The sequence below is a fragment of the Alligator sinensis genome, unplaced genomic scaffold (assembly GCF_000455745.1).
Source record: "Alligator sinensis unplaced genomic scaffold, ASM45574v1 scaffold117_1, whole genome shotgun sequence".
NCBI lineage: Eukaryota > Metazoa > Chordata > Crocodylia > Alligatoridae > Alligator > Alligator sinensis.
Genome location: NW_005841855.1, coordinates 229,174 through 244,427, shown reverse-complemented (window position 1 = coordinate 244,427; position 15,254 = coordinate 229,174). Strand labels below are relative to the sequence as shown.

Below are 15,254 nucleotides of genomic sequence, written 5' to 3'. Positions count from 1 at the left end.
AGGATCTCCTTTGCCTCTTGCAGTCCTGCCTTGCTATCGCTGCCATCCAAAGCAAAAAAAGGGCGAACTACTGTGTGGTACCACAGCAAAGCTAATCTGAAGAAAAACACAAAGTACAAAAATTACTTTAGTGCACTTTTCAATTTACAGCAGATGATTTCTTTGTAGGCAAAAGTTAAGAGGTACTGAAGGGAAAAAAAATAAAACAAGCAGTACATGATTCTTCTTTTATTTATGCTGGGTGAAAGCAGTCTTAACGGTGCCACCATGTCCTAACTCATTCAGAAAAACATAAGCTTTGTAGGTTATAGCCTATTTAGTCAGATGCTATAACTTGGCTAAAAACTAAATCTGACATTATTTTATAAACTAGATTATTCCTAACTGTCACTAGAGTACAGGAAAGTAGAATCTCCAAAGCACTGGATGAAGTTGAAGCACTGGATGAAGCACTGGATGAAGGCGGAAAGGGATCTTGGTGTCATTATTGACTCCAAGATGAACATGGGCCGGCAATGCGAGGTCATGGTTGGCAGGGCTAACCGGACCTTGTCGTGCATCCACAGGTGCATCTCGAGTAGAGCCAGGGAGGTGATCCTCCCCCTCTATGCGACGCTGGTCAGGCCGCAGCTGGAGTATTGTGTCCAGTTCTGTGCGCCCCATTTCAGGAGGGATGTGGACAACATGGAGAGGGTCCAGAGGAGGGCCACCCGCATGATCCGGGGACAACAGGGCAGACCCTACAGTGAGAGACTGCGGGACTTGAACCTATTCAGCCTCCACAAGAGAAGGCTGAGGGGGGACCTGGTGACCGTCTATAAACTCACTAGGGGGAACCAGAAGGGTTTGGGGGAGACGCTGTTTCCCCTAGCCCCTGCTGGCATAACAAGGAATAATGGGCACAAGTTGATGGAGAGGAGGTACAGATTGGACATCCGAAAAAACTACTTCACAGTCAGGGCGGCTAGGAGCTGGAACCAACTTCCAAGGGAGGTGGTGCTGGCCCCTACCCTGGGGATCTTTAAGAAGAGGCTGGATACTTACCTGGCTGGACTCATTTGAGTCCCGTTTTTGTTTTTAGGGTGAGTGGTTTTGTTTGTGTTTTTGGGTTGTTCTCCCGCCCTGGCGGGGGGGCGGGCTAGAAGATCTATTAGGTCCCTTCCGACCCTGAAACTATGAAACTATGAAACTATGAAAGTTGCGTCTTCAACATTTCTTGAGCTAAAGGAACTTTTAAAAAATAATTAAATCTGAAAATTCATCATAAAGAAGAAGTAAGTTAAAAGTCTATGTACACCACAGATGTACAGCGCACCCAGTGCTCCAAAATTTTGCCAAATAAGTGACCCAGACCAGAATCATTGCAGCAGTGAGGATAAAGTATGGTGGATTCACCACCAAGAAACAGTGGGCATATCCTTTTCTCCTCAGATGGCACATTATAGTAAGACATTAAGGAATTAATATTTGGCTGTTTACAGTTAAAACTGATTAACTGATTAGAATTCTGATCTTTCTTTTCAGGAAGAAAGGATTTGTTTTAAATGTATGGTTAATAGTCATGTCTTTTTGATTTCGGTACTGTATTAAAAATCAATTAAAAAGGAAGGAAGGATTTAGTGCCAACTTGAAGCTTACAGATCTGGTGCAAGGCAGGGACTTCAAACATATGGCCCATGGGCCAGATCTGGGCTAAAGAAATATTTCATCTGGCCCACCAGTACTCTGGCAGGCTAATACAAGTTGGGGGGTATGGACTGCTGCAGAATCCAGGATCCCTGTACCCCAAAGGATAGGGCCATTGGCACCAGCCCCCAGACCCATTCTGCTGCCTGAATGCAGCCCCATGCCACTGCACATCCCAGACCAAGGCTGCTGCATGAACGTAGCTCCATGCTGCGGCCCCAACACAGCCCTACTATAGTTGCTGTTGGCCCCACAGATACCACCCAGGAGGGGTCCCTGAGGTCGGGATCCAATTTGAGGCATGTCTGTAACACCTCTGGTACAAGGTCATTCCCACAACAGTACCAGAAATGAAGGTCTGATCTTTGTAGGACTGAATAATAAAGTTACCTTCATTAAGAGCTCTAACTTAAACCTGAAGGAAGGATAATCTACAAAAGGCACCAGAATACAACATGCAGGGTTGGAAAGTCCCATTATAGTGGGCATGCCACCGCAAAGAGGCCAACAAAAATAGGTCTCTTTGCCTATGAAAAAAAAGTTCTGTTTTTTATTTTACATACTGAAAGGTAATTAAAAACAGAAGTCATCACATTAAAATAAATACCTATAACTAGACAGAAGTTAATAGTTGCTAGAACTCATATGGAAAATATTTGCTTTTTAAATCTTTTTTTTAGGCTTCTTTTTAGATAATCTAAATCTTAGGGAGACCCTTTCAAGTACCCTGCTTTAAGCAAATATGCTCCTTTTGACAGAACAAAAGGCTGCAGAAAACTGCATTCCCCGGCATTAAATCACCAACACAATCTGCCTGGACAATAAAAATACTGTTAATCAATTCTCATAACTAACATATAACAAACTCAGAAAACTACGGCATGTTAAACAACATCAGCTGAGGCTTCCTTTAACAGCAACAAGGTTTTATTTGTTGCTGGTTGTACTTGTTTGTAGTTTACTTACTCTCAGTACTAAGTTATCTACCAAAGCATTTCAATATAGCTACTCACGTAGCTAAAGGGGCCTTCATGTCCTTACTTTCACTTGCATACATCAGTGAAGAAAGCCCCTGTAGGCGGTCTCCAGGAAAACCCAGCAGGTTGATGATTTTGAGCAGGTTTGGGGGCACCATGGATATGCAAAGATGAAAAAGTCCATATCCAAAGCTAACAGCACCTTTCAGCCTGTTTAGCGAATCCTCCGTTACACCTTCTGCAGAGATATGATTATCATTTGCAGCATCAGAAGTCAAGGAGTCCTGAGTTAACTTCTTCTGATATATTTCCTGAAGTGTATCAATGTCCAGATAACATTTATTGTAAATTTTCCAGGCTTTACGAAGGATCCACCCACCTTTTATGTATGCTGAAGACAGAAAAAAACGTCAGGGAATTATTTAACGATACAAAAACTGTAAATGACAAATTATCTTCCATAAGATTAAAAGACTATTCTAAAGCAAATTCTCCTTCTTTGGATACTTTACATAAAACCCACAGACCTGTAGGAATTAGCAGCAATCATCATTTTGTTACTTAGAGATTAACTAATAGACACATTTAAAAGAAGAATGATGAAAGATTTTAAATGCAAAACTTGATTTGTTTTATTAAAATGTCATCTAGAAAAAATATTTTAAATTAAACAATACTATGAACCCGTAAAAAAAATCAAAATCAAAATCAGACTGTTGACCCCCCCAACTGTTCTGTTCAGAGTGCCCTATGAATGCAGCAGTCTTGAAGTTCTGACTGTAGACATCACAAATTAGTTATTTTTACTCCTTCAAAATGAAAAATTAAGTTACCTATTGTAATGAAAAATTCAAAATGTTGCAATGATTCAGCTATATTCTGAGGCCAATGTTACTTCAGGCCACCTTTTTGCTGCAGAGAAGGAGTCAGTAGTTATGTGGTTCACCACAAAACAAATACTAATGCAACTCTGTACAGCAATGCAGTAGACATTGGAGGGGGGAGGGGCAGGAACGAACACATTTCACTTATCAAAGTCACTAGCTGAAATGTAGTCTGTAAGGATAAGATCATTAGATACTGATGACTACTTTCTTTACACTGAACATATATACACACATACACACACAAATATGCTGCCTTTCTGAAAGTTCACTAATAAAATAATGTATGCTTTGATATGGTATAGTGAGAAATGTTAAAACCATAAATCTCAATCTCCCTCTCTCTCTCATAAATACAAGCTACTTAATTGTTTGGGTACAATCTTGATTTTGAGACACCCCAATATTGACCCCTATCACCACTTATTCAGCATTCAGTAAGACCTCACCTGGCACTAAATCCAGTTTGGGGCAACCCACTTTAAGAAACATGTGGACAAACTGAAGCAAGTCCAAAGGGGAAAAAAAAAATATTAGAGATCTAGAAGACATAACATACAAGGAAAGGCCAGAAAAACTGGGATTATTTAGAGAAGACTAACAGGGGATTTGATAACAGTCTTCAGATAGCAAAGGGTTGATATAAAGAGGATGGTGATCAAGTATTCCATTCCTTGTGGACACAGAACAAGTAGTAATGCTTTTAAACTGTAACATGGGTGACTGGTAAACATTAAGAAGAACTTTCTAATTATAAGGGTGATTATGCACTGGGAAGAGACTAAAGAGATCGTGGAATCTCTGTCATTGGAAATTTTTAAAAGTCAGACAAATATATGCCTACAATAGTTTAGACAGAAATGACAGTGCCTTTTATGAAGGCAGATATTAGATAGCCTCTTCCAGTCCTGTTTTTCTATTATGAGTGTTATGGCAGTCATGGTAAATTATCAAGTAGTTTTAACATCCAACAGAAATGCTATGTGAACTGTTGGAAGTAAGCTGACTTCATTAGAAGGCAGACAAACACAAAAGATCACGAAGTTCTTTTTTTTTTTTTTTTTTTTTTTTAAAAGATGAATATAGCAAATGTATGTTTGGAAAGTTTGAATGCCTTTAGCCCAAAGGGTTACCAGGTGGCAAGTATTTTCCAGTGCTTATGTTTTTTTATACAGCTGCCACCAAACTGTTTTGCAAAGCAAGTGATTTTCCAGCCCTAAGCTGATAACTGAAATGTACTTGCCCAAGTTGGTTTACTCCCCAAGAAAAAAATCTAGATGTCTTGCCAAAAAAACAAAATTTATGTTTTTGAAGAAAATAAATCTCTACATGACAAAAGATACCATGTTCTTAACCATTTTTTATTCTGATCTGGATGTTACTTCCCTGCATTGGGGTTTTTTGTTTTGGTTTGGTTTGGTTTTTGTTGGTCAATTACTTCTAACAGCCTTCTCTTGGTCTTTACATAGAAATATAACAGTGGCATTTTTTCTATGAACAAACAAGTGAAGGTCTTTAGATTACAAAAAGGCTCAAGGAATGGGACGGAAACTAGAAACAGTTTTGTATCAGAGACCTGATTTAGGTTTATGACCCTATTTCTGCCCAAAGTCCAATAGAAATTATTCAACTTTTTCATTTTTAGTATGGGAAAACCCAGATGTTTCTTATCTATGTGGTCTGCAAACAACTTAATTTGCAGCAAATTACCAAATTAAGTCACACAACTGTTTGCTGCAGCGCTTACTCAAAGGTGCTGCTTCTCTATTCAGCTGAAGCTCATAAGCAGTCCAACACATCAGATGAAAACAGTGGCCTTTGAAATGGAAAGCTAAAACAAGCATCTGGAGCATCTCAGCAGTCTTACGGAGCTATCTGTTGCAGCTCTGCAAACTTCAGGTTACTTTGCAGGATTAGATTCCTACCCCCTTGCAAAGACAAGGATTTGCAAAGTATCTGGATTCCACTGTATCCAGATATCAAGGTGGTTAAGTAGTGGGAAGAGATGGAAGAGACAGCAGAATCTCTGTCACTGGAAGTTTTTAAATGCAGGTCAGACAAACATGCTTGTGATGGCTTAGACTGAGATAACAGTGCTATTTTGCATGGAGTTAATTCAAAATCACTTTGTTCAGCAATTTGCTATCTTCCTCGTATTCTGAACACGGTTGCCAGCTATTGCCTGGGCACAGGGGATGCCAGCTTTTTCCCCACATTCTCTGAGTTTCTACAGAAAACAATTTTCCTCTACTTACAGCTAATCCAACTCTCATGCTCAGATCTTAAATACTTATTCCAATTCCCATACAAAGGCTTCTGGGACATGTCAAACTAGGACCAGCTGAACAAGGGATATTAGTATAGGTACCAGGAAAGTGGGAAATCCTAATTCAGGGGTCCACAAACTTTGGCCGACGTGGGTCACAACTCTGCTGCTCCAGGGAGCTCAAGCTGATTTTGTGCACCCTCGCTGCAGACACCCAGCCCCTCCACAGCAAAGATAAGTAAAGGCATGAGAGAGCATCAAGTAGGCCTGTGGAAGGAACAGCCAGCTCAACACAGCTGTGTTCTACCAGATGTGGCTCATGTGCATAGGTTACTGACCCCTACCCTACATTATATCAATCAACTGAACCTTATAGTCCTACTGTATTAATGTACATTTCTAAAAGATACTAGAGATAACAATCCTAAAATAAAATTGTTCTTCTTGTTTATTTTCCAAGGCAGCAACAACATTCAGTGAACATAAAGAATACACTGTAACAAAGGAAGCTAAGTAGGCAAAGTTGAAGCTTGCAGTTCTTACTGAGAATTTTTTTGTGGGGAGGTTCAGTGCAAGCATGTTACTATGAATAGTTCCCTATGTAGGACATCTATATGACCCCTCCCACCTCAGATGCAATTGGGAGTCTGGGCTAGCAGAAGGACCCAGAGACTGCCTCCTGATTGGGTCCCTATGACTGTTTCATTGTACTGGGCGATTGCTGTCCCAAAGCAAGACTATAGTTTTGTAATTGTTTTTGTTGCAAATATGGCTGACTACCTGTAGAGAATAAGTGACACTCTCGAAGAAAGGGGGAGAGGAAGTAGAAATGGCCCTAGGGCAGGCAGAATGAAGTCCAAGTGGCCGCATCCACACATGCATGGACATTTGGTTCTCCGGGGACAAATAGCAGTGGTGCACCTTGTGCCGCCGCTACTTGTCCCTGGGGAACATCTATGCCACGCACCCTCTGGCGCACAGCAAGTTACCCCAGGGGTAGGACAGGCTGGGGCCAGCACTTATGGGGACATTTACCCAGGGTCTTGGGGGCCTCCCAGGGCTGCAGCAGTGATGATCCAGGTGCGCAGAGACTAGCCGGCAGCTGCAGTGCAGCTCCAGCTGTCCAGGCTCGTTTCGAGCTGCACAGGCTGTCCTCACAGGTGCCGCTCTGTTGTTTTTTTTGTTGACCCCATGGATATCCAGGGGTCAAGCCACAGCCCTTTCCTCCCTACCCCCCCAGATACTGCTCCCTTGCAGCACAGAAAAGAGCTGAACATGAAGTATGTGGCACTGCAGAGGTGTCTGCAGCACCAGATACCACATGCCTGCGCTCATCTGGACGTGGCCAGTGAGGTAAAGGGGAATTGGAGTGGCATCAAGGACTGGCTGTTTTGAAGTAGTTTTCTGTGCCATTTGGGATGCGAGCACTCTGACCCCTCCTCTTTAAAAGAAGAAAACACTCCCTCCTCACCAGGGGCTGACCAAAAATAAGCAGCTCTCAGAGATGGGGGTGCTACAGGTCACTGGAGAAGTCGAGGACTGAAAACAGCCAGGGTCTCAAAGCCAGAAGGCTGACTCCTGTGAATCTGCACCAGAGCTAGCTGCAGGGGGTCCTCTCAAGAAAGGTAAACTGAATAAGGCTGCTTCTTATTCGCAAGGTCTCCCAAGAAAGAGCTTTCCCTTTCTCCTTGAAAAGGGGCAGGTTGATCCTTTTTCATGACAACACTCATCTGATAAACATTCCATCTTCATTACTAGAGATATAATTACATATCTAACTATTGAACATATATTATTGGGTTGCTTAAATCCAAGCAGACAAATATATATTTTTAAGAACACAATGGCTACACTAGTAATTTTACCAAGCCCTTGTTTCAAATGTAACTTCTTTTTCTCACTAAACCATTATCTTTATCAGTGTGAGCAATGTGATCAGCCCCCTGCATCTAACACCCTCACCCTGCTCCCTGCAACTCCAAGCAGCTTATTACAGGCTGGAACTCTGTCAGCCTGCAAGGGGAAACGCATGGTTTCCTGCTTCAAAGGGGAAGATCAGCATTTTCTCCTTTAAAGGGGAAAATCCACTGGAAACAGAAAACCCAGATCCCTAGTGATACCCTCATATTTACTATACATGCCATGGAAAAAAGTTATAGAATACAATATTAAAGTTACAGCACACCTGACAATTCTTGTTTTACAAAAGAAAGCACAGCCAAGTAAACTTGACAGTCTGCTACAATTATCTGTCTTTGGAGTCGATCAATCATGGATGGTGCAGATTTTCTGCCATCAACCTGCATGCAAAAAACAACAAAAAATAAAATGCTTTTTAAAACTAAGTTAAATCCCTATGATTTTTCAAAGTATTTAGAGAAACATATAACCGACATTTTGACTTCTATTTTTTCAGACAAGTTTGATTTTGTTAGTGGTTCAAACACATTCTTTATAAAAATCATAATTATAACAATGAACAGTAGCAATATAAAATTCTGTGAATTTTATAAATTAATCTATACCCACTACACCTAGCAAGATTGACCTTGCTTAGCACAACCATATCCTGTAGATTCCTTCCCCACCCCCTCCACCCCCAAAATGCTCAAATGGTACTACCTTAATAAACAGACTGAAAAATGCACAAAATAATGCTGCCCTATGCACTGCTACCATCTGTTTTCAGGCAAACTATGGGAGCACACAGAACATGTGAAGATGCATGCACAAGGGCCCCCTCTGGCTACACGGTGTGAGCACTACATGCTCTCCACTCTTCAGGGTCTCAGCATTCAAATGTCTGTACATATGACTATGATTAAATTGTTCTACCAGAAGAACAAACATGGGAGAATTCCCCCATGTAATCTGAATGTCTATACACAGACTAGTCTCCTTGCTCAACCAACCCCTTTTCCATCTCAGCTTCCAGTCTTCCTTTCCAAAGGCTCCTTGTTCCAGTCTTCTCCCTCTGCCCTCCCACAGACCTGACTGAATCATCCTCTGCATTCAAATAAGACCATTTTCTCCTCCATTCTCCCTGGGCCTCAGAGGACTGGTTATTGAGAGCAGAGAACAGGCTGAATCTTGATCCAATGTCTGAAATTTGGCTTGCCCCACAGTATCCTGGAGTGGCAATTGCAGAGGAAGTCCAGCTCATCTCGGTAGGGTCAAAAATGTTTGGAGAACTGAGTCACAAGTCTAAGAAATATCTACTAAGAAAGTGCAAACTAAAATATTTCAAAGACTTTTAAACTTGGCTGAATTTGGGTAGATTTTCTCAGGGTAGCAAAGTGGCACAGCCCTTTAAAAAAGGCCACCCAGTCTGCCAAGTTGCCTTTACTCCAAAGTATTCTCAGCCATAACTCAGATATAAGAAAGAACTCTGCTGCAAAAATCTATTTTTAAATGCCAAATGAGAACTAGAAAGCTAGAAGGAAGTTTTCAAAAATACTTATATAGCACACATTAATATTTTACAGATGCTGCACTTACATTTTTTTTAATTTTATTCTTGATTGTTTCTATAACTCCAGCTTCTTCGCTCTCACACAATTTTTCTGTGGCTTTCAAGTCATCACATGCTAACTGCATTTTTTCTTCTTCAAATGTCATCACAGCATTCTTCCAAAAATAACATATGAATGAAAAATGACAAAAATCATTAATCTGCTATTGCTATAATAGCTACATAGAAATGCTAAATTCTTTTATAATAATACCTGAGGATAAACTGGTACCCAAATTCATATTGCATTCATATATATACATATATGTATTAGCATGCATATTAGCATGCATACTAATAAACATACAGGCTCGGGTTTTTATGCTTGTATGCTTTACTGAAATTGCAAGAAACTGAAATCAGGCTTATTAACTGACTCCACTCTCTCTAAAAGAAACTGGATATTTAAAAAACAAACTGAAAATGATGTCATATTCTCTTTTTTTAAATCTAATGTAAGTTACATAAGTTCACTTTCAATTCTGTTATCCAACACAGTTTATCTCTGTACAGATACTGTTTTATATAATTTAACCACATATATAACTTGCCTCAAAGTCAAATAAATAAATAAATATTAATTAATTTAACTAATTAATTAATTAATTAAAAGGTTACAGTCTAATGGGCAATAAGCAGGTGCATTGTATTACTTGATAAAAGGATCACTAACTTCGACTGAATCTATCTAAACAGGGTCTTAAGGACAACCAATTTTTTTCTAATGCTTTATCTAATGCAAGTTCTGAATGACAAGCATATGAAGTACTGCAGCTATCTTTAGAACATTAACCAAGCAGAAGCTTTTTAAGAAACAAGATACAAGGATACTGTGTGATGTTCTACTGATTCAGCATATCAGCTTGGATAAGCAAACCCAACAAGACTTTCCTAATGCTGGCCTGAGGTAAGATTTATTAAAAGAAAAACAACTAAAATGCCTTTTGTGTAGTTTATAGCAGTGGTTTTCAATGGCAACCTACCTCTGACAAAGGTACCAAACCACAAACCCTCAAGCTCCCCAAATACACTTTTTGCTTATTCTGTCAACAAACTTACCAAAAAACTGACAAAGCTGGCTCCAAAACTCATCAACGGACTATGGTTTCTGTCAAGAAAACAGCACAGTTATAACATTAACCTAGTTGGCTACATACCAGCATGCATGCATTCTCTGTTGGTGTTTGCAATATTAAATGACCAGATTTAATTCCATCAACCTCCCAAAATTATTAGGAAATCAAAAGCCAAAAAAAATTTATCCACGGTTAAACAAATTCTCTAAAAGAAAAAAATTAAATATGATGTGAATTTAAAAAAATATATTAAATATTTACTAAGTTTAATTTTATTGTATTTTTATTGCCCAAACAAATTTTCTACAGATTAAACAAAGTGAAAATCTACACAAGCAAGATACACTCACAAATTCTACTTTTGTGATGGTTACTGGAAAACACTAATAAAAAAAAAAATTGTCCCAGAAATAAATGTTAATTAATACAATTAAAATAAAAGGTTTTATAATTAATTATTCTATCCAAAGACCATATATACTCTGTGTATTTATCTGGGAGCCAGAAGATATTCCCTTGCTATTCACAAGGGAAAACTCACAATAAGAACTCAGCATATTTCTCTGTAGCGTTCATTCACCTTGCTGGCGTAAGAGGAGAAAGTTACACTGTCTGTATCTGTAATGGCTTCCAGGCCAAGAGCATTTTATTAATCTCAGGAGAAGACTAGCAACAGCCCTGGTCTTGCATTAGTGAGACAGTGCTCTGGACTAATGTAGAGCCACACTAATCCTCCCTTAAGAAGAAACCAAAGGTAGCCACAGAGGCACAGCCTTCCTATGTAACAAATTAGAAACCAACTCCCCCAAAAGCCATTTTTGTTTACCTTGATCATCACCACAATCCATCAACCTAATGACCTGGCATCCTGTACCATGGTTATGCATAGTTAATGGCATTGTTGCATTACTCAATTATTCCTTTGTCCTCAGCTACCTGTTTCTGAACAGATTTCCTCCACTGTGTGTGAATACAACATTCCCTCATAAGTTGGGGCATTTTCACACGTGCCGAGTCTGCTCCAACAGGCTGGATTTTGCGTCGGAGCAGACTCTATTAATCGAGTCTGCTGGAGCATGTAATTGATGCGCCCAGTGCTGCGTCTGGTACAAGTGTGTAAGCAGCACAGCATGCATAAGTGCTAAGAAAATGGCAGGTGATTCACTTTGCACTAAAACACATTCAAAGTGCTTTAATTTAAAACACACCACTGCTGTTTTCTCAGCACTGGCATGCACTGCGCCACTTACCCACCTGTATCATCTGATGCAGCGCCAGGAGCTTTTACTTAGTGCAGACCACCAATTAAAAGTGCCCAGTGCTACATCGGGACCATATGTAAAGATGTACCCAAATTGTTTTTCATCTTGCAAAGCATTAGCTGCCACAGCGATAGATGCCTTAAAAATGGATGTGTAAGAGTGCGATTGGAAATGGGAAGTTCCATTTTCACAGTTCATAGCAAATAAGGAAGTCTGTTCCTTAACTGTTTTGTTTGACAGAAGGCAAGGCAGGGTGGCATCCTAGAAACTAACTTGCTCAGAAAGGCAAAATGTTTTGAGAGACGTAAAATAGACTAAACCAATTAGGAAGACTTCTCCTTTTCCCAAGAATATCGCTAAAGGTATTCCTTATTGCCAGGTCTATAACAACAGGGTGAAGGCAACTTTTAGGACAGAAATTCAGCAGGCAGCCAGGATATAGGCAATGCCCAAGCAGATTTCAAACTAAATGAGCAGTCCAATTGCACAATCACTGTAAAGCCCTGATTCAGACTAGATAGAGCTAACAACAGTCAAAAAAAATTCTAAATAATCTCAGCAGTACCATTTATCCACAATGGATAAATAAGTTCATAGAAATCAAGTGATTTTAATTTCGGTTAACATATGTATCCATACGTAAAACATGTGATCACCATCCCTTGAATAAGGGTTTACAGTTTAAGGATTGCAGATTTACAGCACATTTTAGTTGAACAAAATAGAAACACACACTTTTTCTCTAGTCTTCTAGGAAGGAGATGCATTTAGGGACTCATACTGTAATTGAGGTGATATAGTTATGGCTGGCTCGTTTTGTCCCAAAAAGAACACTGTTTATTTAAATCTGTAAACAATGTAAAATGCTTACAGCTAAGTAGTAGTACTGGGATACCCATCAAATTTACCATTTAGAAATATTACTATAAAACACAAGTTTCTGATATTACTTAATCTACAATAGTGTATAGAGTTATCAGAAAGGTAAGATGTCGATACAGGTTTTTATTAGTTTTCCTGTGTTACATTTTATACAACCATAAATACGTAGGCTTAGAGAAAATGGCAAAAAGGAATGATAGAGGAGCAAAAGAACTAGAATTACCATTTCATAAATTTATAGCATGTTTACTGATACATTTTAAAATGTTGATTTTTTTTATATACTATAACATCAAAGGAAAAAAAGCATACACTTTAAGTAAATATTCTTAATTATTTTTCTCTCTTGAATATTATTGTTGTCAGGCAAGCAAAGTAGCCACCAGTACCTATCACTATGTAAACTATTCAATACGTAAATTGTGTTCTGGAAACAGGTTGTGTTACAACAGACCAACAGAAACCAGGTACATATTTGCTGCTTTAACTTTCAAGTAAACACCTACTTCAGCGGTTCTGTGCCAGGCCCACAATCCATCTTTCATGGCTGCTAATTAAGACATTCTGTTTAGGGGTATACCAATAAAGATTTTCTTGGCCAATACCAACAGCTGATGATTAACCAACCATAGCAGCTGATGCTGATCTGATAACCTATATTTAGTAATAGTGCAAGGTACTTTAAACTACTGACATAAATAAACTTTTTTTTGTTTGTTCTACATTTCAGGCACTCACCTCCTGCCTGCTCCAGCCATCAATAAGGAAGGCAGTGACCACCTTATTCCCACACATCGCCCCCCCTCACCCATGGCTCCTACCTGCAGCCCCAATCCCCGTGCAGCCCATACAGCCGTCCTGGGCAGGCAGGGGAACCCTCATATGGACAGTGGCGCTGGGCGCATTTGGAGGCCCAGAGCATGCCACTGCCTCAGCACTGGTGCACCCCACATAGCCGAGGTCCCATGGCCACCAGGGAGAAGCCACTTTTGCAAAGGCGTCTGGTGCCCAGAGGTGTGGAACGTCCCCTGCACGGCATTACCCCGCCTGCACACAGCCCAATGTCTCCGCAGCAGCCCCAGTGCTCTGGCCCTTGCTGCGCACACAGAGCTGCTGTGGCAGCAGCAGGACCCTATAATGGTCCCTTTGTTGCCAAGTGCAGCACCCCCTCCCCCTCCTCACTGGGCCCTGTAGTCTGCTGCGGGCTCAGGCTGGCAGCAAGGCAAGGGGACCAGACAATGCTCACCAGGGTGCTCCAGGCACATGGCCGTAATTATCAGCTACAACGACCAAAAAAGCTGATGAAGTTATTTTTTCTTTCATTGGTGCTGGTCCAATTGCCAACTGATATATCAGTGTACCCCTAATTCTGTTCAATGAATACTTAAGTGTTCATTCTGAACATGTAACCTCTACTGTAGACTGCAAGAACATTCTCAACTACTATGTCATCACTACCTACGTTGATTTTTATGTTAGCATAAGAAATCCTACTTATCACCTTGTGGAAGGGATTGAACTTTCACTCTACTTTTAAACTGCTTTACAAAATGCTATGGTCCAAAAACTGCACAAACCAATTGTGCAAGTCTAGCTATTTAAGGCCCAAACCAATCTGCATACAGGACAGATAGGCAGAACAGGAGTGCATATTTTTGCATTTTTATTTTGAAATGGAAATTTAAAATTATAGTAGATGTCAAACTATTCTTTATTCAGTATCCCCAAAGAATAAATCAGTAATGAACCCCCTTAAGAAAGTAGTTTGTTTTGTTTGTTAAGCTTTAAAATATTCAAACAAGACAAAGTATTGCGGTTACCCCTCTACCTGTTTTTTGAAAAAAAAAAATACAGGATATGAGTAACTACTTACAGTTTCTCTTTCATAAGCAAAAGTCTAAAAGTCACTAGACTGCAGTATGTCTACAGAGACATTTTATCCATGGAACAAATGGATTAAATGGATGGAGAAACCATTTTATCCTGGAACAAATTGCAACCATTCAGATGTCCATATCTGTTGCTGTGGGACAAACCCTAAAAAGGTTCATGGGATAAAAAGTGCTAACAGTTTGTCTCAGGACATGGCAAAGTGCTTCTAACCGGTTCTTCTGGGATTGCATCAATGGCAGAAGAGAGGCAGCACACTGAGCCACTCATTAAAACCTGACTGGAAGGGCAACATGTGTACACAGCAATCCCAGGCCTTTTCTGTTCCAGGACAAACACAGGCACAACTCGTCTTAGGACAAATGCAATATCTATTCCTGGCCAATGTTTCCATCCATGTTGAGAGTTCAAATTAATATAATTCAAGATATCTACAGTTTATAGTTCAAAAGTATTTTAGCATCTGATTAACTATCTCAAGAAATTTGCTTATAAAATGTTGGGACAAGAACTATCTCACTATAAGTTTGCACCAAGGAGTCCCTATTAACAGAATAATAAGACTATCAATTTCTGAACAGAAGGTTCACTCCAAGAAGCTAAGAATATTGGGCATTTATACACATACTTTTTCGTCCTGCAATGCCACTGCTTCAGAGCAGACTATTAGTTGCGTCTGCTCTGCACATGAGCAGAAGCGCACTGTGCTGCATGCAGTTGTATAAGCGAAATGCGCATCAGTGTGCAGAAAATGGTGGCAGTGCGCTTCTGAACTAAAGCACCTGCTATGTGTTTTAGTTCAAAAGTGCGCCACTGCTAT

The 15,254-nt window shown here is 40.0% G+C and overlaps 1 protein-coding gene across 1 annotated transcript in view; it reads right to left on the bottom strand.

Annotated features, from left to right (window-relative positions):
• The window catches only part of TTC39C (tetratricopeptide repeat domain 39C), a 44,901-nt gene extending 34,470 nt beyond the window's left edge, over positions 1 to 10,431 (bottom strand). Inside the window, 5 exon segments of the mRNA XM_006016377.3 lie at positions 1 to 96; positions 2,700 to 3,054; positions 7,999 to 8,113; positions 9,312 to 9,440; positions 10,384 to 10,431. Of these exon segments, the coding sequence (XP_006016439.1) occupies positions 1 to 96; positions 2,700 to 3,054; positions 7,999 to 8,113; positions 9,312 to 9,440; positions 10,384 to 10,416 (728 nt within the window). The 5' untranslated portion in view covers positions 10,417 to 10,431.
• Between the last annotated feature and the right edge of the window lie 4,823 nt (positions 10,432 to 15,254).